This window comes from Staurois parvus, unplaced genomic scaffold (genome assembly GCF_062004578.1).
Source record: "Staurois parvus isolate SC_StPar_1 unplaced genomic scaffold, SC_StPar_1.0 ptg000735l, whole genome shotgun sequence".
Lineage (NCBI taxonomy): Eukaryota > Metazoa > Chordata > Amphibia > Anura > Ranidae > Staurois > Staurois parvus.
Genome location: NW_028318531.1, coordinates 1,510,862 through 1,537,552, shown reverse-complemented (window position 1 = coordinate 1,537,552; position 26,691 = coordinate 1,510,862). Strand labels below are relative to the sequence as shown.

Here is a 26,691-nt window from a genome sequence, read left to right as displayed (position 1 = left end):
TCTGACTGGCAAATGTCAGATGCAGCGAGTATTTGGCGGGTGTGGATGGGTCTGCGGGCGTCGGGGCTTTTCTTATTTTGGCAAGTCGGCATCATAATGACAACGCTGGACGCCATGACTAATGATGAATTACATCGATGGAAACATTTTTTTGTCCTTTTTTTTGTTAATAAAGGACTTGTCAAAGACTGTCTGCTGTCATTTTTTTACGCTACACCTTTTTTTTGTGAATGAGTAGCTGTACCATGTACCCCATACATGACAAATCCTTTATTAAAACAACAAAAAATTAAAAAAAGGTGCCCCGAAGTAGATCCAAATCAATCATGATGCCCGCCGCCACCGCCAACCTAAAAAGAGAAAAAAAAAGCACTCTCCCATGTTCAGGGCATGTGGCCTGGTATGGTTCAAGAGGGGGAGGGGCGCTTACCCCCTCTTTCCTCACCTGCCAGGCTGCTCAGATAACGGTCTGGTAAGGATTTTGGGGGGGAACCCCATGCTATTTTTTTTTTTTTCATTTTGGTGTGGGGGTTCCTCTCAAAACCCATACCAGACCAGAAGGGCTTGGTATGAATGGGGGGAAACCCATGTCATTTTTTTGCAAAATTTTCAACTGCCGGCAATTCTATTTACATTCAGCCGTCAGTTTTTCACTACTAAGATACTGCGTGACTTGATAAAATAACTCGTATGCAGTATTTTAGTAGTGTTTTTTGTGAATGACAATTTTTTTTTTGAAAAATGCTGTGCGGTATCTTACCACATACTCCTGATGCTTAGGGAATTGTCCCCTGGGTTCGAAGTTCACGGTTGAACTTTCATTAGGTTTGAATGTTCGACAGCTAACCGAACAGGAGGGTGTTCGGCCCATCACCAGTCAAAAAACACTTTGCATTTTCTCTTTTAATGCAAAGAGTTCTCTGATTGTGACATCACGACCCTGCCTCTCCACATCGTCCAATCAGAGAAGGCTTTGCATTGATTGGAAAAATGCATAGTGTTCCATGAATGTCACCCAAGCCAAGTGAGAGACCAACTGTGCTCACTAAGCAGTAGGGAAGCTGCTCAGCACAGGATCTGGAGATGGCTAGTGGAGATGGCTGTAGTAGCCGTACCTATTTTCAGTTTACAAGGGGATCCCACGTGCAGGGGCGGACTGACCATTTGGAAACTCGGGCACTGCCCGAGGGCCCAGGGTCAGTAGGGGGCCCCATGAGATGCCCCTGGTACCTTTTTCATAGGCTTTTTTGAGTTTGGGCAAGGACACAGGGGCCCCATGATCCCCTATTGCCCTGGGGCCCCATGAGTTGTCAGCCCGTCCCTGCCCACATGTATAACACATACATACTTACCTTGGTCCACATTGCACCAATGTAACGATGGAAAAATTGCCATAGCTAAACTTCAGCTTTAAGGGCAGCTTCAAAGTTCAACTCCAGTCATCCAGGAATATCTAACATTTTTAAAGTTTGGTGATAAAATTATTTCCTCTCCTGACTTTGGACCAATTTTAGAGCTTTCTGTGGTTTTATAACTAGTGGACAATCAGTTTGATTAGGTAAAGCCATACACAACTCTATTATCAATGAGTCTAATGGTAGGACCCCTGCAGGACAAATTACTTTTTTTTTTACCCTGTTACAAAAAGACCCTCCCTGCAATGTACAAACATGCTATTAGCAGCAGAGCCTGAGAACTAGACACTTATTAGTTGCTTTAGTACAGGAACAGAGGTGAGCTTTTAGCTTTGTGTTACTTGAAAGTTAATTGAAGGATTTTATTAATATCACAGTAATCCATGGTGGTGGGCACCACCTAAAAACCTACAGGACTGTCCTGAAGTCATCTTTGCATGTGCAGACAAATGTATTTATTTATTTCAGGTACTTATATAGCGCCATCAATTTACGCAGCACTTTACATATATATTGTACATTCACATCAGTCCCTAACCCTCAAGGGGTGTACAATCTAAGGTCCCTAACTCACATTCCTACATACACATACTAGGGACAATTTAGACAGGAGCCAATGAGCCTACCAGCATGTCTTTGGAGTGTGGGAGGAAACCGGAGTACCCAGAGGAAACCCACGCAGACACAGGGATAACATGCAAACTCCAGGCAGGGGGCGCCGTGGTTGGGATTTGAACTAATGACCCCAGTACTGCCAGGCGGAAGTGTAAATTCTGTTCATGGAAAGGTTGTCTACCACAAAGCTGCATGATAGATGCCCCTGCCATAGGATTGAACGGGATTTCAGGAACGGCCAAGAGAGTTTCCAGGGGCATGATCTGCATAATGCGTATCTGCCAGGAGCATAGAAAGGTAATGGAGGGTGGATAATGGTCATTAAAGAGCATATTTGGGCAAAAAAAAAAGTTTTCCCATGCAGTGGGGTTATGCCCACACTGCACAGGTGGTTGTGAACCCTTACATATACCCATTGAAGTTACTGACCTCAGGTAATACACAGAGATGAAACAAATCCTTCTACATAAGTTGTGCCTGTTTATCTGCAACCATCTCTCCTCTACAGCTGTTCAAAATACAGAATTTACACAGCATTTCTTAGGCAGGGTCGGGGATCTGATGTCAAACACCGCACAGCATAGAGCTGAGTGTAATTTGAGACCTGATTGGAGGGAAAGGACACACACTCCTCTACACAGTCTCATAGGGAAACATACACAGCTGAGGCTGTCAACCACCTATTGTGTGCTGTAAGGGGTGGGGCTATCTCCAGAGATTGCCTGGAGTTGGCATAGAAGTGTAAGAAGTGGCTCATGTACAGTATATGTTAGATTCAAACCTACAAACAGATAGTGACATTCACTAATCCTGGAGGTACCAACAATTGCAAAGCATTGGTAACTGCTCATGGCCACGTTTTCTGTTTGAAAGTTTTTTATGGGAAGAGATCCCTCTTGTTTCATGGATTTAATTGAATAATTACATTCCATTCAAGCCTTTGACCAAAACCCCTGAGAAATTTTTCAAAGGCTTTCACCATGACTGTCTTACTATGCAGTGTCAGGACTACTTATCTGCTAACCAAGAGCCAGTTCTTCAAAAAAGCTTCTAAATCCTGATCACTATAAACCCGGATGACAGCTATATCACTCAGTGGTGACAGGAAGACAACATTTCAATTTCTGCGTGCTTCTCAGATTTAGTATTGAATCACATCTAAATTAGTCATTATTGTAGACCTATCACTTACTTTACAAGTCTGCATGAATAAAATCCTGACTTGTCACAATACAATAATACAATGCCTTTCTCATTAAAAGGCTGTCCTTGAACTGCAGAAATGAATGTGCTTAGATGCAGGCTCTCACAGTCTGTGTAAGTGTAGCATTGTCGGAAAATAATAGGGAAAGGTGAGGGAAAGGTGGGGAGAGCGGTGTGAGATTGTGATGGATGTTTATGTTGATAGTTAACAGCATGAGACCCCATATAGCCTACCTGACAGCCCCCCACCCAGAAAATATCAACATGATAAATCTGATAAAAATGCACTAAAATCATTATTAGCAAACACAACTTACAAACTTCCTGCTAAATTCTAAAAGATAATACAATAGGTCTTGGGGCTCATTCACATGGGCACTGTGGTCTCTACGGTGTGGATCAACGGTTTATTTATGTAGCTGGAGCCGCCAGGAGCCGTGTGGGGCCCTATGGGGACACATGAGCCATACGAACACAGCCGCATGTCCTATTTTGAAAGGCATGTAGGTGCAAGTGTGTGAACACAATCGGTGTGTGTTCGGAGCCACTCACCCACACCTGTCAGTTGTGTTCGTACAGCTGCTACGTCCCCATAGGGCAGTGTTTCTCAACTCCAGTCCTCATGGACCCCCAACAGGTCATGTTTTCAGGATTTCCCTCAGATGAAACAGCTGTGGTAATTACTAAGGCAGTGAAACTGATCAAATCACCTGTGCAAAATAATGGAAATCCTGAAAACATGACCTGTTGGGGGTCCATGAGGACTGGAGTTGAGAAACACTGCCATAGGGCAAGGGGTGTCAAACTGGTGGCCTTCCAGCTATTATGAAACTACAAGTCCCATCATGCCTCTGCCTTTGGGAGTCATGCTTGTACCCGTCAGTCTTGCAATACCTCATGGGACTTGTAGTTTGGCAACAGCTGGAGGGCCGCCAGTTTGACACCCCTGCCATAACAGGCGGCTCCAGCCACATGAACAAACCTGTTCGAATACGCCCTTAATTATGTTTTTATTATATACATATATATATATATATATATTTTAGCTTTTTTTTAAAAAAGCTCTCTGAGGGTAGGGGATCACTGCTGAAATAGCAGGTATCTAGATAAACCCTTGATGTCTCACTTTTGAGAGAGAAAAAGAGATTGAAGACATACAATGTGTAGATTTGTCAATCCTTTTCTCTGCAACCTCCGCTGCGTTGCACAATGAATGAACAGGAAACACTCTGTACAGAGACTTCCTGCTCATTCACAAACTGAAGCATAGTAAACACAGTTTTCTATGTGCCAGTTATGAACAAACACAGGAGGAAGAGGAGAAGAAGCTGGAAATACTATGGGAGGGAACACAGGGGGGTTGGAGATGGCGGAAGAGTCAAATTGTGGACAGGGAGGGGGAAATGACTGGAATTGATACCCCAGTGGCTCCCCCTTCAGCAGCTGAAAGTTGGCAGGAGGGAGAGGTGGAGCAGCTGGCTTCACTTTGGGGAGAGCCACAGGAGGATCAATTTCAGGGATTGTCCCCACTGCTACAATCACCTCTTCTGGGCCACAATCCCCCTCCCCTGCTTGTCAGCTGCCTGGGCCTATTTACAGGAGGTGTTGGTGCTACCCCCTTAACGGTGGCCCTGGGTAACAGGGAAGCAGATGGAATGTGCTCTATGATTGTGATAGATTTTTAAACTCCCAAGTTATAGAGTGAGAGGCAGTGAGAGGCAGCACATGGGCTAAGCTGTGTGATTGTGATCAATTTCTACACTGCCAAGTCATAGAGTGAGAAGTAGCAGAGGGGTTGAACTCTGTAAATAGGATAGACTTTTACATTGGCTGCACACAGGAAGAAAGGGAGTTTAGGAATGGAGTTGGGTGAGTATGATGGATTTTTACACTAGGTTGTCACAGGATGAGATACAGCAGGGGACAGAGCCATGCGAGTGTGATGGATTTTTTCACTAAGTGGTTACAGACTGAGAGGCAACACCAGGGGGCTGCCTGGATCAGACATACTGTATAAACAGACTCAAGAACATTAATGGAACGGTACAGCCATTGGGATGGGCATGACTGTGTCACCTCCGAGCCTACATTTTAGCCCAAGATGTAGATGCTGACCCCAGATGCCGTGTGAACAAATATAGTGCTAGCCTTTTGGGAAAAAAGGAGGGCATTGTCAAATGGAAAGTGTGACTTTTTGACAAATTTCTTAATAAGTATCTTGTTTGTGCATGAATATACATGAAATGATAGGTCCATTTAAAATGAAGATTTTTTAATGACACATTTATTCTAAAGCCTTTTCATATTGTTCAGCTTGTAGGAGTCTTACATTTTTATTACCCCCTTACAGCGCCTTGAAAAAATATTTTTTCCCCATAAATATTCCACATTTTGTCATGTTACAACTAAAAATGTAAATGTATTTATTGGGATTTAATGTTATAGACCAACACAAAGTGGCACATAATTGTGAAGTGGAAGGAAAATGATAAATGATTTTCAAAATTTTTGACAAAAATCTGAAAAGTGTGGCGGCATTTGTATTCAGCCCCCCGGCGTCAATACTTTGTAGGACCCCCTTTCTCTGCAATTCCAGCTGCAAGTCTTTTTGGGGATGTCTCTACCAGCTTTGCACATCTATAGATCTATAGAATAGCTCAAGCTCTGTCAGATTGGATGGAGAGCGTCAGTGAACAGCAATTTTCAAGTCTTGCCGCAGATTCTCAATTGGATTTAGGTCTGGACTGTGACTGGGCCATTCTAACACATGAATATTCTTTGATCTAAACAATTCCATTGTAGCTCTGGCTGGATGTTTCGGGTCGATGTCCTGCTGGAAGGTGAACCTCCGCCCCGGTCTCAAGTCTTTTGCAGACTCTAACAGGTTTTCTTCTATGATTGCCCTCTATTTGGCTCCATCCATCTTCCCATCACCTCTAACCAGCTTCCCTGACCCTGCTGAAGAAAAGCATCCGTACAACATGATGCTTCCACCATGTTTCACAGTGGGGATGGTGTTTTCAGGGTGATGTGAAGTGCTAGTGTTCTAGCACACATTTTGCTTTTAAAACAAAAAGTTCAATTTTAGTCTCATCTGACCAGAGAACCTTCTTCCACATGTTTGCTGTGTCCCCTACATGGCTTCTCGCAAACTGCAAACAGGACTTCTTATGGCTTTCTTTCAACAATGGCTTTCTGCTTACCACTCTTCCATAAAGTCCAGATTTGTGGAGTGCACGACTAATAGTTGTCCTGTGGACAGATTCTCCCACCTGAGCTGTGGATCTCTGCAGCTCCTCCAGAGTTCCCATGGGCCTCTTGGCTGCTTCTCTGATTAATGCTCTCCTTGCCCTGCCTGTCAGTTTAGGTGAACGGCCATGTCTTGGTAGGTTTGCAGTTGTGCCATACTCTTTCCATTTTCGGATGATAGATTGAACAGTGCTCCGTTAGATGTTCAAAGTTTGTGACACTTTTTGATAACCTAACCCTGCTTTAAACTTCTCCACAGCTTTATCCCTGACCTGTCTGGTGTGTTCCTTGGCCTTTATGATGCTGTTTGTTCACTAATGCTCTGTAACAAACCTCTGAGGGCTTCACAGAAAAGCTGTATTTATACTGAGGTTAAATTACACACAGGTGACTTCTGAATGCAACTGGTTCCACTAGACCTTAGTTAGGGTATCAGAGTAAAGGGGGCTGAATACAAATGCATACAGCACATATTTATTTGTCAAAGATTTTGAAAAACATTTATCATTTTCCTTCCACTTCACAATTATGTGCTACTTTGTATTGGTCTATCACATAAAATCCCAATAAAATACATTTACGTTTTTGGTTGTAACATGACAAAATGTGGAAAATTTCAAGGGGTATGAAATATTTTTCAAATCACTGTACATGTGCATAGTAAGCATAACAATAAATACCTGTGCAGAAGACAGATAGGGACATCCTCACACTCTCTCTCTTCATACAAGGTGTCTGGACAGTGATGACCCCCATTAAGTGCCTCCTGTATGACGATTCTATATCGGGACTGTTTGACCACAGAGCTGTTACCTGAAATAGAATAATACATTATTGCATTAATATAATTGTGATTCCTTTTGGATATAGGGCAAAGTGAAGTGCATCTGTAGTGACACTAAACTCTATTTTTTCTTCTTTTCTTATCATTATTTTCAGGCTCCTTTTTTGTCATGCTCACGCTTCCTATCCTCTACTGATGCATCTCACTGCCACTAGTACAGAGCAAGCAGTGCTGATATTTCTGGTCACATGTTCTGCTCTGAATGTGTCTGAATGTATGTAGATGTATAGGCCATCTTGGGGGCAAACAGCAAAGGGTTGCTACATTCACATACAGAAGGGGGGCATGAAGAACATAAATAGCCACCCGAGAACAGGAAGTCATATATTGCATTTATTTTATTTTATAAGAAATATGAGTTTAGTGCCACTTTAAAAGAGGGGTGTCCAACCTTTTGACCATCCTGGGCCACACTGGAAGAAGAGGAATTGTTTTGGGCCATATAATACACTGACAATAAGGATAGCTGATGAGCAGAAAAGGGCTCCCAGATCACAAGTTAATGACCACTGATATACTGTAGATAGTGAACCTATGTGAGTAATAAAACTTCATTTTTTTGTAATTTTTTTTAGTAGAAAAGTAAAAAAATGCAACATAAAACTAGTGAGATATTTGACACTGTTTTTTGATTAACTAACATATCAATATCTGGTTCAATGGATGAAACAGCAATTTTCAATGATCTCTCAAGGTGCTCATCAGATATTTTGGTTCTAATTTTGCCCTTCTTGCGCTTCATCCATGAAAATAATAGCTCATAAATATATGTGCTGCAGAAAACTGATGACATAAATAAGGGGGGATTGTGAAGAGTGGGATGTTTTTCTTTGGGATGATGGAACTTATAAAAGCCCAACAGAGAGACACTGTCAAATGTTTATTCAGCCGCAAGTGTTCGCTATTTTTATTTTTACAAAAATGCTCAAAAAAATCAGATTTACGATTTTGTGTTGGGATGCATTTGTAGCCATCTTGGGCCACAGGTTGGTTTGACATCTCTGCTTTAAAGTAAGCCAGTGTATATATATATGATAGAAAGGCAACAGTAATTCAAAAACCACTTGTTACAACCAAGCTATATATATATATATATATATATATATATATATACACACACACACACTGGCCTCACCTGTTCAATTGCTTGGTACCACAAATGGCTAATTAGCCAATCACATGGCAACAACTTGCTGAAGTTCAAACCGAGCATCAGAATGGGGAAGAAAGGGGATTTAAGTGACTTTGAATGTGGCATGGTTGTTAGTGCTAGATGGGCTGCTCTGCTGATCTACTGGGATTTTCACGCACAACCATCTCTAAGGTTTACAGAGAATGGTCCCAAAAAAGAAGAAATATCCAGTGAGCGGCAATTGTGTAGATGAAAATACCTTGTTGATGTCAGAGATGAATGGGTAGACTGGTTTTGAGATGATAGAAAGGCAACAGTAATTCAAAAACCACTTGTTACAACCAAGTTATGCAGAATACCATCTCTGAATGCACAACACAGCAAACCTTGAAGCAGATGGGCTACAGCAGCAGAAAAGCACACAGGGTGCCACTGCTGTCAGCTAATAACAGAAAACTGAGGATACATTTCATACAGGCTCACCAAAATTGAACAAAAAAACATTGGAAAAACGTCCCCTGGTCTGATGAGTCTGGATTTCAGCTGCGACATTCAGATGGTAGGGTCAGAATTTGGCATAAACAACATGAAAACAAGGATCCATCTTGCCTTGTAGCAATGCTTCAGGCTGGTGGTGGTGTAATGGTGTGGAGGATGTTTTCTTGGCACACTTTGGTCCCCTTTGTAACAACTGAGCATGGCTTACCTGAGTATTGTTGCTGACCATGTCCATCCAGTTATGACTGCAGTGCCCCCATCTTCTGATGGCTACTTCCAGCAGGATAATGCACCATGTCACAAAGATCAAATCATCTCAAACTGTATTCTTGAACATGACAATGAGCTCACTATACTCAAATGGCCTCAACAGTCATCAGATCTCAATTCAAGAGCACCATTAGGATATAGTGGAATGGAAGATTCACATCATGGGTGTGCAGCTGACAAATCTGCAGCAACTGCATGATGCTTTCATGTCAATATGGACCACAATCTCTGAGGAATATTTCCAACACCTTGTTGAATCTATGCCAGAAAGAATTAATGCAGTTCTGAAGACAAAAGGGGGTCCAACCCGGTACTAGCAAGGTGTAAGTAATAGCCATGTCTGTGAGTGTATATTGTGGCAGTGCTGTACCCTGCAACTATTTTAGTGGGATTAAAGAGCACACAGGGTTCTCACAGATGGAGGTTGAGGGGTTCCAGAATGTTGATTCTGAAAAAAAATGTTTTTTTCAGTTTTCTTCTGATTTTTATAACTCTTAGATTGAGTTCTGGAGTCCAGAGATTTTGCAAAGTCTTGGATTGGAAGAAACCTCTAATTCTGGATCCAGGTTTTACTAAGGATCAGCAGGCTATGTGTAGGTGTGCACAGCTTTTATAATCAGGGGGCTGTCTGCAGTTCAGGGCTCCATCCAAGCGACAGGAACCCCACTGCCAGAGCCAAGGGTGTGGGCCAGAGCAGCAGGGAACTGCAAGAGAGAGAGCTGAGAGGGTTGGGAGAGTGGTGCAAAGTTGCACGTAAGCACAGTAGTCTTGAGAGATAGTCTCAGGGACCAGATCAAAGGCCTAAGGTTGAGGCCTAAAGGGGCTTTCATGTGTTTTGTCCTGAGGGGAGGCATCCATCTAGCCACACTGCCATAAAGCCCAGATCAGTGTAGGGCTGCAGTGATGGTTGTCCTTCTGGAACTTTGTCCCTTCACCACACAAGGTCACTGGAGCTCAGTCAGAGTGACCATTGGGTTCTTGGTCACTTACTAAGGCCCTGCTCCTCTGATTGCTCAGTTTGGCTGGGTGACTAGCTCTTGGAAGAATCATGGTTGTGTCAAACTACTTCCATTTGAGAATTATGGAGGCCACTGGGTTCTTGGGAACCTTTAGTGCAGCATATTTTTTTGTAGTCTTCCCCAGATCTGTGCCTTGTAATAATCTTGTCTCTGAGCTCTGCAGGCAGTTGCTTTTACTGCATGGCTTTCGTTCTGACACAGTATGCATTGACAGCTAAAGAAAGGTGTATGTCTTTCCAAATTATGTCCAATTCATTTAATTTACCACAGGTGGACTCCAGTCAAGGTGTAAAAACCTATCAGAAATGATCAACAGAAATGGGAAGCACCTGAGCTAAATTTCAAGCGTTGTTGCAAAGGGTCTGAATACTTATGCAAATTTGATATTTCAGGGGTTTTTTTTTAATAAGTTCACAGACATTTCTAAAATTCGGTTTTCGTTTTGTCATTATGGGGTACTGAGTGTAGATTAATGAAAAAAAAAAGAATTTAAATAACTGTAGTATCAAGCTGCAACTTAACAAAACATGAAGGGGGTCTGAATACTTTATTATTATTATTATTATTATAATACAGTATTTATAAAGCGCCAATAGTTCGCTCAGCGCTGTACATTACAAAGGGGGACAGTACATGTGACAGAACAATACCAATACAATGCAAAACATGAGGGGATCGAGGGCCCTGCTCTTTCGAGCTTACAATCTAGGAGTCTAGAATCTAGGAGAATACTTTATGAATGCACTGCATATACTGTATATAGATTTGGGCACATAATGAATTTAGACACCATATGTTGTATGGTAGGAACCAGTTTTAAATAGAGGATCTTGACAATTGTTCTTCATACTATATAAAAATGGCCCGTGCCTTCCTTCCCTACCAAGTTCTTTAATAGAATATTTAATTGCTGTTGTTATCGGACCTTGCAGGTAACATAATAAAAGTACACTATGTCGCCAACTGGAGTTAGCGAAACAAATTAGATGGCAAAAAGCCATAATGAAAGCACAACAACTTTTGCGTAGTTAAAAAAAAACCTATGAGAGATGTATTTGTTTCCCTGGTGCCCAGCCAGAACCGGCTCAACCGTAAGACCTCCTAATGGCCTCCTGCACGGTGACTTATAAGTCACTTCTAAATATACATTGATAAAGATATTTCCCTGCACCTGTTCCTGATTTTCTGGCTCCCAGATGACAGAGTATCATCTAATTTTATTAGCGTTCTGCAGATCAATGAAGACATTCAGTCTAAAATAAGACCTGATTGTTTTATTAAAAGTTTATTGTCTCTTTTGTTATCTTTATATTCTGCATGGAAAAATACAGCCTAAACAGCTGCTGAGTTTTTTCCTTCACTTATTGTTTATTAGATTATTTTCAGCAGAGCTGTTTACCCAGGTAGTGTGGTCTCCCGTGTTGAGACAACGATTGTTCCCCTTGAACATTCTATTATTTCTTTCTATAATTCTGCAGGTATTTTTTCCTTTCTTTTTTGCTGCAAATAATAGCATCACAGATGTTGCAGATTCCATCTGAGAAGCTCATCAAGCAGCAGTTCCTTTCATTAGTTCTCCGATGCTCATCTAGTGCAGCCGAAGGGAGCTGGGGGATCTTCGCTGCGGTGTTAGGTTCACCGCACACTCACCTCAGCCATTGTTCACTTTAGCTGTGTGCTAAATCTACCCAGTTTATCACCTAAGCACTGAGCTTGAAATAAATATGACAAAGACACTTGTCATTTAGTAGCAGGCAGGATGCTGTACAGGAAGGAAGGTAAGTAGATACAGTCTGGAGCACTCCAGGAGGTCAAAAAGTGGCTTCGGCTAATGGGTAAAACCAGGGAACAGCTGATTCTACCCAGAAAATGCTGCAGTTGTACTAATATTAGAAAGTTCCTTGGCTACAGAGAAGCATAGGTATGGCCGATGACAACTAAACTATTCAAAGAGGCATTCGCTCCACAACACTCCAAGGCAAAGTATATTGGAATGAGCAAGGCCATAGCTGTATTGGGTTAATAAACTACTTACTGTTTGTATTACACCAGGTGTGTCCAACCCGTGCCCCAAAACGGCTATGAATGCAACCCAACACAAATTTTTACTTTTTTTAAAATGTGAACACGTGGCGTAAAAAAAAGATTGACAATGTCTCTTTACTAGACTTTTATAAAGTTTATCTTCCCAAAGAAAAACATCCCAGTCTTAACAATCACGCCTTATTCCTCTCACCAGCACCTACTGTATATTTGTGACCAAATATTTTCAAGGATGATGTCAGGGATCCCCTCGATCCCTGCCGCGATGGTCCCGGCGCAGGTGCACTGCTCCGCCCTGTACACGGGCACTAGGTCCGGGCCGGCCGCGGCGTTCGAGTTCGCGCATGCGCAGTAGAAGCCGCGGCCGCCTGCTGGGCACCAATGGCAGCGCAGGGCGGGATATTTAAAGGTCCCTGATCTGTCATTTCGTTGCCTTCTGGTCTTACCTGCTTCCTGTGATTCTGTGCCTTGTAAGTTTATTGACCCAGATTGTTCTTGACCTGCTGATTTCTCCTGCCCAGACCCTTGCTTGCCTGACCTCTCTCCCTGGATGCCCCTCATTAGATCTGACCTCCTGTTGCTGACCTGGCGTGTGACCCGACGATTCTCTGCCTGCTCCCTTGTACCTTACCGTCCTCTACGTTACCGACTCGGCCTGTCTGACTTCGCACTTGCTCAGCCATCCATCCATCCATCCCATCGGGGTCACCCGACCTCCTCACATCTGGCTCTCCCTGGTTGGAGCCCCTGGCGAACACCCCTACCACTGACAGGTGTGCTCAGTAGTGGCGACCTGGTCTCGGGGTACTACAAGTCCATCCCCACCATCAGGGGCCCTGGTGAACAAGTACCCTGGGGCTTAGACTCCGCGCTCTGGGCACGCCTGACCAGTGGAGTGCTAGTGGTGCCGCTCGGCGGTCCCTCACAGATGAAGTACACAATGGGCAAAATTAGAACCAAAATATCTGATGGTCATCTTGAGAATTCTTTGAGAATTGCTATTTCATACATTGAACTAGATATTGATGTGTTAGTTGGTCAAAAAAAAGTGTCAAATATCACACAAGTTTTTAGATTGGCCAAATTTCGATCCATGTGTGGCCTCTCACACTTGACAGACATCAGCTTTTGTTGAATGGGTTTGTTGGAAAATGGAACCTGGAACTATCCAGGCACTATAAAAATTGGAGGGCAGTAAGCCACAGCTCAAGCAACCCCTAGCAATCTCTGGTGGAACCCTAGGGTTCAAAGGGACACTGACTGAGTATAGCCGATATAGAGGAACACTGCTCCCAAATGCACTCATGCTCCCCACCCATGAATGTGTCTCCACTCTTTCCACCAGGCTAATCCAAAGACTAACAAGTTCTGAAATGATCACTGTAGTAAAATCTTTATTGCAAAATGCTTTGCTAGGTGTCAAATCATCCATCAAGGATGCCACTTTGTCCTAACGTGTTTAACCCGAAAAAGGGCTTAATAGTAGTCTTAACAACATGTTCCCACAGATGAACTGTGGGAACTGAACCTAAATGTTTGCCCCAACCATCAGTCCTGGACAGTTATCCAACTAACAAAAGGTCCCAGAGGGTATCAAAGATATACAGTACTATTCAACTACTGGCAATAAAGTCATGACGATAAACACATACGGAGGGTGAGCGGGAACCTGCCAAGAGGCTGCAAGACATTTTAGGTTAGTAATCCCAATACGTTCTATATTTAATGCCTAAAGCTAAGATGTTTAATTCAAATTTGAATAGAGAAAAGAATGGTTAAAACTCATCTCCTGGCCACCTTTCAGCTTTAACCCCTCTCATTTCTGCAACAGACTGTTTTCCATCCCCCTACCACCCCCTTTCCCCAAACACCACCTTGTCTCCCTTTATAAGACAGCTTAAGCTAGCCATACATACGTAGATTTTTTAACAAACATTAGTTTGTAAATTTGTATTAAAATTCTCAGCTCAATCAATTTTGGAACAAATGGACTTTAGCAAAGCAAAACTATATTCACTGTTATAGATTCTCCTTCCTACTCCTATAAACTTTCTTGTCACTGTGGTCAGAAATTAACATCTATTTGACCCACTAACAATTAGAAAATTGTAACATTTTTGAACAGTTCGAACAAAATTCTTCTAGCTTACAACTACCTCTACCCTCACGCAGCCCACACACTCTTCTCTACACTACACCTTATACATTCACCACCCTCCATCATACTCCAGCTTTCACAAGACACATCATTGCAAACACACATTCACTTGTACAACACCCACACTATTTTCAGATACTATGCTATGAGTGAGGCTTTGTAAGCTGAAACACATTAGCTTTCTGCTGTAAACTGGACCACTTTATTTGTAATAAATAAACTCTGCGAATTTTGTATGGACTCCAGCATAGACTTTTTTGAGCACCAAGTGGATGGGGCTAACAGAAACCCAGCTGTGGGACCCATACCTGCTGCATGCCGATAATAGCCAGGGGGTAGAGTTAAGCTCATTTGTTGGAGAGACTATTTTCAGATGCTCACCAATAAAACAAACAGAAAATCTGTGACATCCCGGGACTATACAGTATCTCCATACAACTGTTTATTAAGCAACACAAAAACAGCACAAAATCTAAAATTAAAATAAAACAAATAGATAAACACTAAATTTATAATAAGTATCCGTGAAAAAAAAAAAATATATATATATATAAGTCCTTATTCCCATCAAAACCAATCAAAAATCAATCAAAAATCTTCCAAATGTGCTTCCACCTATCCACCACATGAGAAATAATGTTGACCGCACTCACCAGATGGAGGTGAGTAGTGAGCCTTATAGGATATAAGGGATCCTATAACCCCTCCAAAGGAACTCAAATCTTCTTCTTCACCCTGCTATGGTATAGCACTCGTCTCCACTCTATTTCTCCATGGATTCCTCAATAGTGTGCAGAGAAAAAAACTACATAGTGTAATACTGCCACTCCATATAAAATATAAAGATAGAATAAGGCCACTCACATGTCTAAATAAAATTAAAAGCCTTGTTTAATAGTCTCAATGGCTTCAAGATAACAAATTTTCAGAATGTAGATATAGGAATCTCACGCGTCTATAGTCACTGCAGAGGATGAACAGCCTTCCACCTCCAAGATGGCCGCTTGAACCGCATAAGCCGGCGTGCGTTCCAAACACCGGAAGTGACGTTAACCAGAATGACTGTGGACCGGAAGTGCGTCAACGTGTTTCGCCCCACCCACAGGGCGTTCTCAAGACATCTTGAGAACGCCCTGTGGTTGGGGCGAAACGTGTGGAGTGGAGACGAGGGCTATACCATAGCAGGGTGAAGAAGGAGATTTGAGTTCCTTTGGAGGGGTTATAGGATCCCTTATATCCTATAAGGCTCACTACTCACCTCCATCTGGTGAGTGCGGTCAACATTATTTCTCACGTGGTGGATAGGTTGAAGCACATTTGGAAGATTTTTGATTGATTTTTTTATTAGTTTTGATGGGAATAAGGACTTATATATATATTTATTTTTTTCACGGACACTTATTATAAATTTTGTGTTTATCTATTTGTTTTATTTTAATTTTAGATTTTGCGCTGTTTTTGTGTTGTTTATTATTGGTGTTTTTTCACTGGTGCACAGCTGCATAATCATATAGTTTTTTCTTTTTTTTTGGCGGTGGGATATATACTTTTGATACAACTGTTTATTGTCTCTAGTGCTGCATACACTTTCTGGTTTCATACAACATTAAAATTAAAGCTCCGAAGGTTAAGAACTGCTCTTTGAACATATGCAATGACAATATACATATGCAAGTGTCTGTTATTAAGAATTCTTGGTACGGCAAATGCTATGCTGTAATCAATGCCTCATTGTTCACCTTTTCATGTACGCTACATACTTAGAGCTCTGAGGGATAAGACCTGCTCTTTAAACATGCAATACCAATATACATATGCCGACTTCTATTACAAAGAATTCTCAGTATGGTAAATGCTATGCTATGCTCAATGCTCCATTATTGACCTTTGTGTGTGTGATCCATTTTAATGTATTCTTGATATGTCTAAGTAAATATTTAAAAATATAAAAAAAAATCTAATCTCATTTATTCACCATCTGTGTCCTATTGGGGAAATTTCAAGAAAGAAATGGGGGGTATCAATGTAAACAATAGTATAAAGAGGATATAACACTACAGACTATGTAGGGAACTTTAAGTATGCCCTTCCAGTGACATGTAAATAGACAGTAGCAAAAACATTTATTAAAAAAGAAAAAACTGTTATTATATTGTTCAATACAACATTTTAAAATATATATTCCTTTTATATTTTTATGCTCCTGTATCTTTTTGCCCCGCTGGATGTTGGGACATTTGTTTATATTTCTTTATATATTCTCTTTATTGTTTTAGATATGCATTATTGTTAATCAATGTTATTTTTTCTAGATGGACTTTTGTTCTCTCTTTTGTCTCTTCAGAAAGCTTTGTCCAAACTCCTGGTGAAGCAGAACCCCTGTGAAAAGCGTCAACTGACAGATTCATATTTTAAATATTAAGCTTTCTATAGTTGTATAATCTGTACATCCTATTATCCCATCTTTGTGGGGAATGTATGTGTTTTTTTTTTATATATTTTTTACTTTTTGCATGGAACAATAAAATTACAATTCTTTCTTTTAAAATAATTTTTTTGGTATTGGTTGTGTACATATCACTGGAAGGACATATTTAAAGTCCCCTATATAGTCTGTATATATCTACTGTGTGCTATTGAGAAGATTTCCCTTCATTTTGTATCCTGTAGACAGAAAAGGAAGTCATGAGAAATCCCTCTAATGCGAGGTCTCCAAACTTTCTAAACAAAGGGCCAATTTATTGTCCATCAGACTTTAGGGGGGCCGGACTATGGCCAGCAGCAGTGGACATTTTCCTGGCATTAGTGGGCGCAAGCATTGCCACATTTGGTATTAGGGCCCCATTGTTGGTATCATTGGAAGGAATAGTGCCCCATCATTGGTGTCACTTTGAGAAATGATTTTCCAACGTTGTTGTCAGTTGGCATATTAGTGTCTCAGTGAGAAAATAGTGCTCCAAGAGCTGGATAAAGGCAATCAAAGGGCCGCATCTGGCCCCTGGGCCGCAGTTTGGAGATTACTGCTCTAAAGTGAGGGAAATGCTCAATGGGATAGTTGTCACCAAAACAAGTGTCTTCAGAATTTTACTCTTTATTCCCATTCTGGTGACAGCTCAAGCGTTTGTATTTTCCCTCACATTCAGTTCTAGTGACAATGGCCACCAGGACAAATGGAGAGGGTGCATCTCCCTAATTGTGACACAGAAAGCAATAATAATATACCAGGGGTTCTAATCCTTCCATACTCTACGTAGAAAAAGTCATAAAAAAAACTAAGCATTTGATACACTTTAAGTGAGTCCCACTCCTAGACCTAAGATAGCCGATGGCTCATGGAGTTTAAATTGTAAGCTCCACAAGCAGGGCCTTCCTAATAATTTTGTGTTGACCTGTATTGCAACTGTTTCATCTCCTTTTATTTTGAAAAGTGCTATGCAAACTTAAAGCAGAACCAAGCCCCCCAGTCATTTACAGCCAAGCCATCTTAACCTCCGTCTGATCTGCAGTTGCCTATGTGCTGCACAAGGGATCAGGTATGACACCAGCCATTTGATAGCTTGGGAGTTTAGTTGAGCGAACAAGCAACTGTGAAAGTTTTCATTAATGCCATGCCTAACACTTTTTGGGAAATAGTTAAATTGATGGGCTTAGATTTGCTTTAGGATTAATCGGTCACTCTATACCAGGGCTTCTCAACTAGGGTTCCTTCAAAGCTTGCTAGGAGTTCCTTGAGCAATCAGCAATGTCTGCCTCTCAGATAAGTTCCCACTGACACCATTGATCTTTTTTTTTATTTAAAACTAGCTGTATTAGTTTCCTAAAAAATATGAACAAACACGAGCAAACATTGCTCACACAGAAAACGTGTACAAAAGAAAGACACAATGTCCAGTCGGTATATTGCCATAATACAGTATGCAGGATCCAAAGAGTCCAAAAGGTGATAAACTAGAAAACTATCTTTGGGCCACAAATTAAACAAATAGAATACATTTTCACAATGGGCAGTGTACAATAAGTACATCGTAGCCCACAAATAAACCTCAAACATTAGAAGAGACAGTATTCACATAGTCAACCCATGGGGTCCAGATGTTTTGGAATTTCTTAGCACATCCTCTGGCCTCATATATCAGTTTGTATCATGGAATTGCCTGATTGACCAAATTTAGCCAAGAAGTTATGGTAGGGGGAATATGTGATTTCCAATGTATAGCTATGGATTTCTCGGTGTAGAAAAGAACCAAATGCAAGGAAAGTTTAGTGCAGTTATGGAGACTATCATCATCTATATAACCAAATAGGCTACATAAAGGATTACAAGTATTGGGTAGTTGCGTAAGAGAGCCAATCAAAAGCTTGGATAGGAGGGCATTCCCAGACCATATGATAAAAGTGCACTTTGGAACACTTAGAACAAACAGCGGAGGGCAATTTACCCATGCGGAAAAGGAGACAGGAGGTACTGTATAATATGATCGGTAAAGAAATTTGGTTCAGACAACCTAATCACTAGATGTGATAACTGTAGGAACCCGTAAAGAGAGAATTTCCTGCCAAACTTCCTCTGTATGATCTGGAATATCCTCTCTCTAGCGAGACTCCGTAATCAAGAGTCTACAAGTTTATAATGAAGCAAAGTAGAATAATATGTGGAGATACGTTTAGAATGTGAGGGGTCACACAACATATTTTCTAGTGTGGACTGCAGACACATTAGTTAAAGCAGAACTCTGGGCAAAAACGTCTTTACTTGTCCTTGTTGCTGATCTCCGACCTTCACTGAATATGTCATCCATCTTCTGGTTCGCTCAGTAGATGCTCTGAAATAGCCTATTCATTTTCAAATCAAACCATTCATTCTTTTTGGTTTCCTGTTTGTAAGACTGGTGGCAGTTATGCCTCCTATTCCCCCTGCCACTGGTCTTGGCATGTCCTTTCTATAGTTCTTTCTCCATAAAGCAGTGATTTAATTCATCCCCACTTGCAATGGTGGGCAGACCGAGACTCTCAGACACATTCAACATGTACAGGCCTGGTGTACCCGCTCACATTCACTGCAATTCCCTATGGTTGATGGGAACTGAAGTTTCCTTTTATTGCAGAGAGAGAGAGGAGCGGATATGATGTAATCCCTGTTGTTACATCTCCTCCTTTGCTGAGCAAAGGCTGTTATCATTTGAATTACAGAGATGAGGCCATGAAAATTCAGTTGGGCTTTTCTCCTCAATGGTTAGGATTTTCAACACTGTTTAGTGTTTTGTGTAGGGGAGTGTACTAATGGGTGATTTTTTTCCTGGAATTCTTCTTTAAGCCAAACTGTGCTGCTACAGTGTGCCGCAATTACAGATACCTGAAATAGGCAGTTGTGGGACAATTATAGCCTTGCTGAAAATCAGAGAAGGATCAAAAATTGTCTAGGGAGAATAAGTGAGAGACCAGTTTTACCCCATGCCTAGTCCAGAACAAGCCATTCGTCCTCCGGTGACATTCCCGTAGCCATGGGTTATGCCAGAAAGGGGCATTAGGGGAATACTCATGACCCGCCCTAGGGATATTCAGCTTAGAAAGTTTGAAGATTCATCCATTGATCTTTTTAGCTGTCCGTAAAGGGGAAATTCTTCTCAATAACCACAAGTGTAAGGTGCATTCTCTCCACTGATCATCATGTGTCATGAGTATCATATATCATGACTTGTAAATATAGCAATTATGACAGGGGTTAACTGGGCCTAAAAACATTTTTTTCAAGGGTTGCTATGTGTTGAAAAGCTTGAGAAAGGCTGCTCTACACTCAATACTCAAGCCACACTTCCACCAGCCAGGGTTCCCATTCACTAAGACTCAAGAGGCTCTTCAAAATTAACATCCTGGGGCCTATTTATCATGAGCCTTCATCCCTTTTTAGTTGCCTCTTGCGTAATGTTGTCAATGTTTCAGTCTGCATTCTCCTGCTCTGACCTGGCAAATCATATTATTTGCAGTTGACATTCGGTGAATACAAAGGGTTCACCAAGCATTCACCACATACAGTATTTACCACAGACCTGATGCACCAATGCAAGCAATCTATTGATATTCAGACAGTTAAAATATGATATTTTGTTGTCTTTTGTTGTCTTTTGGAGTCATATTTAAAGTGGAGCACCACCCAAAAGGGGAAGTTCTGCTTTAATGCTTTGTCCCTCGCTCCCCATTAAGGATTGGCACCTTTGGGGAATGGGTACCCAAATTTGACAGGTACCCGCTCCCACTTCCGCTGTGATCGCCTAGGCGATTGGAAGTGGAAGTTGTCCTCCCCCCTCCGTCCCCGTGGTGTTTTGGGACAGGCGACAGGTCCCAGAAGCTTACGGGGCCATTCACAAAGCGCAGTGCTTCTCCTGCATGTGCAGTGAGCACCTGGCTGTGAAGCCGCAAGCTGTCACAGCCGGGTGCCCACACTAAAGATGCCGCCACCAGGTAGAGAAGATGGCCGGTGAAACCAGCCATGGTGAGGACATCGATGGACCGAGAGACAGGTAAGTGGCTGTATTTTAAAAGTCAGCAGCTACAGTTTTTGTAGCTGCTGACTTCTTTTTTTTTTCAGCTGGAACTCCGCTTAAACCTGAAAGTGATATTATACCCTACATTTTTTAAGTTCTTTCAGCAGCTGACTATGCAGCTTCTTTGTCTGCCCCAGGTTTCTGCTTCAAGGTGGCTCATATCTCTTGCTTCATCCTATGAAGTCGCTCTTCCATTGAATGACTAGAGAAACTATGGGGTTTATTTACTAAAGCTGAAGAGTGCAAAATCAGGCTCACTTCTGAATAGAGACCAATCAGCTTCTAACCTCAGCTTGTTCAGTTAAGCTTTGGCAATTAAACCTGGAAGCTGATTGGTTTCTATGCAGAAGCGCACAAGTTACTGAGTGTACCAACTTTAGGAAATACACACCTATGTGCATCAATAGAAAAAAACATCCTAGAGGATAGCAAAGCACTCCCCTACTTTTCCTCCCTCCCTTCTTCAAGAAAACATACTGGCTCAAGACTGTCCTGTGAATGGTTAACTCTTTCCTGTGAAGGCTAGAAGTTCAGGGAAGCAGCACTGAAAAAGCAGGAACTAGCAGCACTAAAAGTTGTAAACAGCAAGTGCTGGGGTAAGAATTTTAACAAATAGTTTATTGGTGAATGTTTATTTTATTGTGCTCAGTAAGTTTAATAAAAAACAACTTTCCTGATGAATTGGCGTTATGTGCACACTTACCAGGCTGGCAGGTTTTAGGGCACGGAGTCCATTCACTGAAAAGGGTGACAACACAGTCTCTAGTGCAGGGCAGAGGACATGGCTGGCTGGTGTCCGGTTTGGTAGATTCTGGGCACCTGGAATTTACAACACAATGCATTAAGAAGCAGACACAGATCATAGTGGACCTATCATGTAGAATAACGGTATGGTACCCTCTGCAGTATACATCACTACAGGGGTGGACTGACAACTCATGGGGCCCCCGGGCAATAGGGGTCATGGGGCCTCTGTGTCCTTGCCCACACTCAAAGCACACCCAAAAAACCCTATAAAAAAGGTACTAGGGACATTTCATGGGGCCCCCTTACTGACCCCGGGCCCTCGGGCAGTGCCCGAGTGCTCAAATGGTCAGGCCGCTCCTGCATCACTGTTGTCTGGCACATTTACACCTTGCTTAGTCCTGGACAGCTTTAAAGTCCTACAGCAAAGATCTGGAATTCTCACTGTATATGCAAGCTCATCAAGGTTTTTTTCTCAGAGAATAGGTGCAGGTACTTCCCCCATCCCCTAAGTCACTCATTGTTCCTATCCCCTACCCACCTCTGAGCATTGCCTCTTGTCTTTGCCCCCTACTCTCCTCCCAATAGCCCCCCAGCAACAATTGATCACCTCAGCAACACTAGATCCTCCCCAGCAATGATAGCCCCTCCAGCAACAATTTACCACCACCAGCTACAATAGATCCACCCCATGCAACATTAGGGCCACACCAGATGCTAGCATCAATAGACCCTCCAGCAGCCAACAACAATAATTCTCCCCCAAAACAGTAGATCCTTCACCAGCAAAAACAGACCCCCCCCAGCAACAATAGGTCCCTCAGCAGCTAACAACAATAGACCCCTCCCCCACATCAGTAGAGCTGCTCCCCCACACCAATAGACCCAGCAAAAATAGACCCCCGGCAACATAAGTACCCCCCAGCAATAAAAGACCCTCCAGAATGCCTAAGCAGTCCTTGCCAGTGCATTCAGTGCTGGAGGTGCCAGAACTGCTTTTCAGGTCCCCCTGAAAATAAACCCTGAAGCTCATCCTTAGAATATCTTTCTATCTGAACTCTGCTCAAGCAAACCCCCACACTCATTACCTATTGATATCAGACGTTCTTTTTACGTCAATGACCTCGTCACTTCCTAAGGTGCCGTATATATAGTTACATAGTTAGTCTGGTTGAAAGAAGACACAAGTCCGTCTAGTTCAACCAATAAAAAGTAATAAAAATAAATAAATTTTACAATCCTACATACACAATCCAATACCCACAACTGATCCAGAGGAAGGGATCTGGGGGCCAGGGTTGTGGGGAAGAGGCCCCCAGATCCCTTCCTCTGGATCAATTGTGGGTATTGGATTGTGTATGTAGGATTGTAAACATTTTTTTTTTATTACTTTTTATGTTGAGGGCATGTGGTCTAGTATGGTTCAAGAGGGGGGGGCACTCTCTCATCCCCCCTCCCTTTCCTGACCTGCTGGGCTGCATGTTCGGATAATAGTCTGGTATGGATTTGGGGGGGGGGCCCTCAAAATCCATACCAGACCCGAAGGGCTTAGTATGGATGAAGGGGGGACCCATGCCGTTTTTTTAGTTATTTTTTTAATTGCCGGCAATTCTTTCTTTTATATTCAGCTGTCAGTAGGGAACCCCGCTGACAGCTGAAACATGAATGCTGCATTGTTTTCACTACTAAAATGTGATATTTTAGTAGCGTTTTTAGTGAATTCAAACATTTTTATTTTTAAATGCTATGCGGTATCCTACTGCAGGCTCGGATGCGGTAAGATACCGCTTAGTGAATTGTGCCCAATGTATCATTTGGATTGAGAAAACAACTTATGGCAATGCATCCCATTTCAGAAAGAAACAAAATGGTGTGGGATGCAGGGATTTTCTACCATTAGCATTGCAGATAATGAGTATATTGTATATGAGAGATGTTATAAAATGTGTACATTTTAGCTGGGGATGACATTGTCGTTTTCTGATCTACTAACCTAGTTATATGCATATACAGTGTATGGCTTCTTGTAGATATCAGCTCTTCTAACTGGAAGCCCCCCCTTTCTGCCCCCTAGGGTTGCCACATTTTCTTCCGGCCAAACCCGAATACTTTAGCAGCGCACAGCAATTTTTTTTTTGGTACAGCTCTGCATAGAAGCTAATCATTTTCAAAGTTGTCAAAGTTTAACCAGTTCCACGCTACCCTATAGCAGAAATACTGCTACAGGGTGGCATGGGTGCGCAAAATCATGTATATATATATATATATATATATATATATATATATGTGTGTGATTTTGCCATTCCGGGTGGGGGGCGCACACACCCTACCCGTGCAGCCATTCGTGGCCTCAACTGTCAATCACCAGGTCCCGCCTGGTGATTACTCGCCGGCACCCAGTGATCACTGAGTATTTTGGACGGGGGAAAGACCTGTATGTAAACAATACAGATCTCTCCCCTGTCAGCTCCTGCACACTTCTTTGTATGGCTCTGCATAGCAGAGCCATACAAAGCAGTGTGCTTACAGTGAAACACACACACAGCCCCCACAGTGAAACAGCACACAGTTAACCCTTTTATTGCCCCAGATGTTAACTCCTTTCTGCCCAGTGCCATTAGTACACTGTCATTGCTTTTTATTAGCACTGATCACTGTATTGGTGTCACTGGGGATGTCAGTGACACCAAGTCAGTTCCCCCCAGTGTCAGAATAACTGCCGCAGTCCTGCTATAAGTCGCTGATCGCCGCCATTACTAGTAAAAAAAAAGTTCCAGTATATATACCGCCATTTGTAAATGCTATAACTGTCACGTAAACCAATTAATTTACACGTATTGGGATGTTTTTTTAACAAAGACTTGGAGCAGAATACATTTTGGCTTAAATTTATGACGAAATTTGATTTTTAAAAATTTTTTACTGGACATGTTTAATAGCAAAATTGTCTCTTTTTTTATTGATAGGGCAAAAAAAATGCACAAGTGATTAAATACCACCGAAAGAAAGCTCTATTTGTGGGAAAAAAGGGCGTAAATTCCATTTGGGTGCAGCGTTGCACAGGGGCGGACTGACCATTTGGAAACTCAGGCACTGCCCAAGGGCCCGGGGTCAGTAGGGGGCCCCATGAGATACCCCTGGTACCTTTTTCATAGGCTTTTTTGAGTTTGGGCAAGGAGACAGGGGCCCCATGATCCCCTATTGCCCGGGGGCCCCATGAGTTGTCAGTCCGCCCCTGGCGTTGCATGAACGCACAATCGTCAATTAATGTAACGCAATGCTATATCGCAAAAAATGGCCTGGTCAGGAAGGGGCTGTAAATCCTCTGGAGGGAAAGTGGTTAATTTAACAAGCTGGAGTTTGAAGCTGATTGGCTACCATGCACAACTGCACCAGATTTTGCACTCTCCAGTTTTAGTAAATCACCCCCATAATGCTAGAATACCTCTTGCTGGCGACTTGTCCCGTGTTGCTTTTTATGCAGAATACTCTCCGGGATTGAAGTCCAATGCCACACGTGTCCTTCTTGCTGAGGCTTTTGTTTAGTATCTGGGACTCCCTAGCACACGGTTCCCATGATGACACCTCCCAGTAGAATGCGGAGCAGGGATGATCATTGCACGGCCGGTACTCATACAGTGCTTGGCTGGAGGGGCAAGATTTCCCACCTGTTAAACATGAATGGATATTATATGATCACTAATATTCCAATTATGATGGAGGCAGTTTTAGATTTTTTAAGGAGTTATCCTTTTAGAAAGATATTTACATGTCTTTGCTGCCATCACACATTTAAAGGTTTGATTATCAGGTGCTGGGTCTTGAATTGTTAGAGTCCAATATCAATGAACTGCATCTGGCTAATAGAACTCTGATTGGGCAGCTCTCACCTACCAAAGGCCTCGCAGGGCATCCTGAGTGGAAAACTTTTGTGAAAAAAGTAAAAGTAGCGCCACACCAATGATCTCATGATCTCAGAGCCCAGAATATTAGCCTTTTAATTCATAATTTATAGAATATTATTTTAGAAGTTTAGAAGGATTCATGTTATTGGACTGGGACTTCATTCTCACATCCAACTAGAATCATAAGTTATTTTATTTAATCAAAATTAAACTGACTGTAAACCCAAACTTTTTTTTAATGGCAAACATGTCATACTTACCTGCTCTGTGTAATGGTTTTACACAGAGCAGTACCAATCCTATTCTTCTGGGGTCCCCCCCACTTGCACCCCTGGCTCCTCCCCCCTGCTGATGGCCCCCATAGCAAGTTGATTGCTATGGGGGCACTCATGCGGGTTTGTTCCCGAGCCACGCTCTATGTGTCTATTCACATACCGAGCATGGCTAGGCCTCGCCCCCCCCCTCTCTTCTTACCTGCTTTGATTGACAGCAGCAGGAGCCAATGGCTCCCACTGCTGTCTCTGATCCTATGAGGAGCTTGAGAGCTCTCATGCACAGTGATGGATCAAGATTGGACTCAGGTAAGTATAAGAGGGAACTGGGGGGGGGGGTACAGATTTTTTACCTTAATGCAGAGATTGCAATAAGGTAAAATAAACTTCTTATTTTAGAACCACTTTCATTTGTATTGTTTTATCCAATAAATTGGAATTCCAGGCTATACCTAACTAACCTTATGCCCAGGTTTACATATGTGTGGACCGGTTTTGACAGAGCAATTTCAGCCCCATTTGGTGTGACTATGTTCAGAGGTTCAGGTACGATTAAGGTGCGAATTGTGTATGACAATAGGAATCGCACCTGAATCGGGCTCAAAATCGGATCAGGCTCTTTTTAAAAATGTGCTGCGGCCAGCCCGCACATATGTAAACCGGCTCCATTGAAAAGGCTGCATGTTCACATGTCATGTGAATTGGATGCAGTTCAAAACGAATCCAATTTGCATATATGTGAACCAGGGCTGAAAATGCTCTCTCCTAACACCTTGGTGACT

The 26,691-nt window shown here is 42.3% G+C and overlaps 1 protein-coding gene across 4 annotated transcripts in view; it reads right to left on the bottom strand.

Moving 5' to 3' along the window:
- THSD7B (thrombospondin type 1 domain containing 7B) overlaps positions 1–26,691 on the bottom strand; it is an 805,377-nt gene that overhangs the window by 365,841 nt on the left and 412,845 nt on the right. For 3 of the 4 annotated variants that reach the window (XM_089654059.1, XM_089654057.1, XM_089654058.1), the window contains 3 exons: positions 25,178–25,400; positions 21,692–21,807; positions 7,163–7,295 (listed from right to left, as the gene is read on the bottom strand). In XM_089654059.1, the coding sequence (XP_089510185.1) occupies positions 7,163–7,295; positions 21,692–21,807; positions 25,178–25,400 (472 nt within the window). The remainder of the gene's footprint in view (positions 1–7,162; positions 7,296–21,691; positions 21,808–25,177; positions 25,401–26,691) is intronic. The other variant, XM_089654060.1, reaches the window with a different exon arrangement.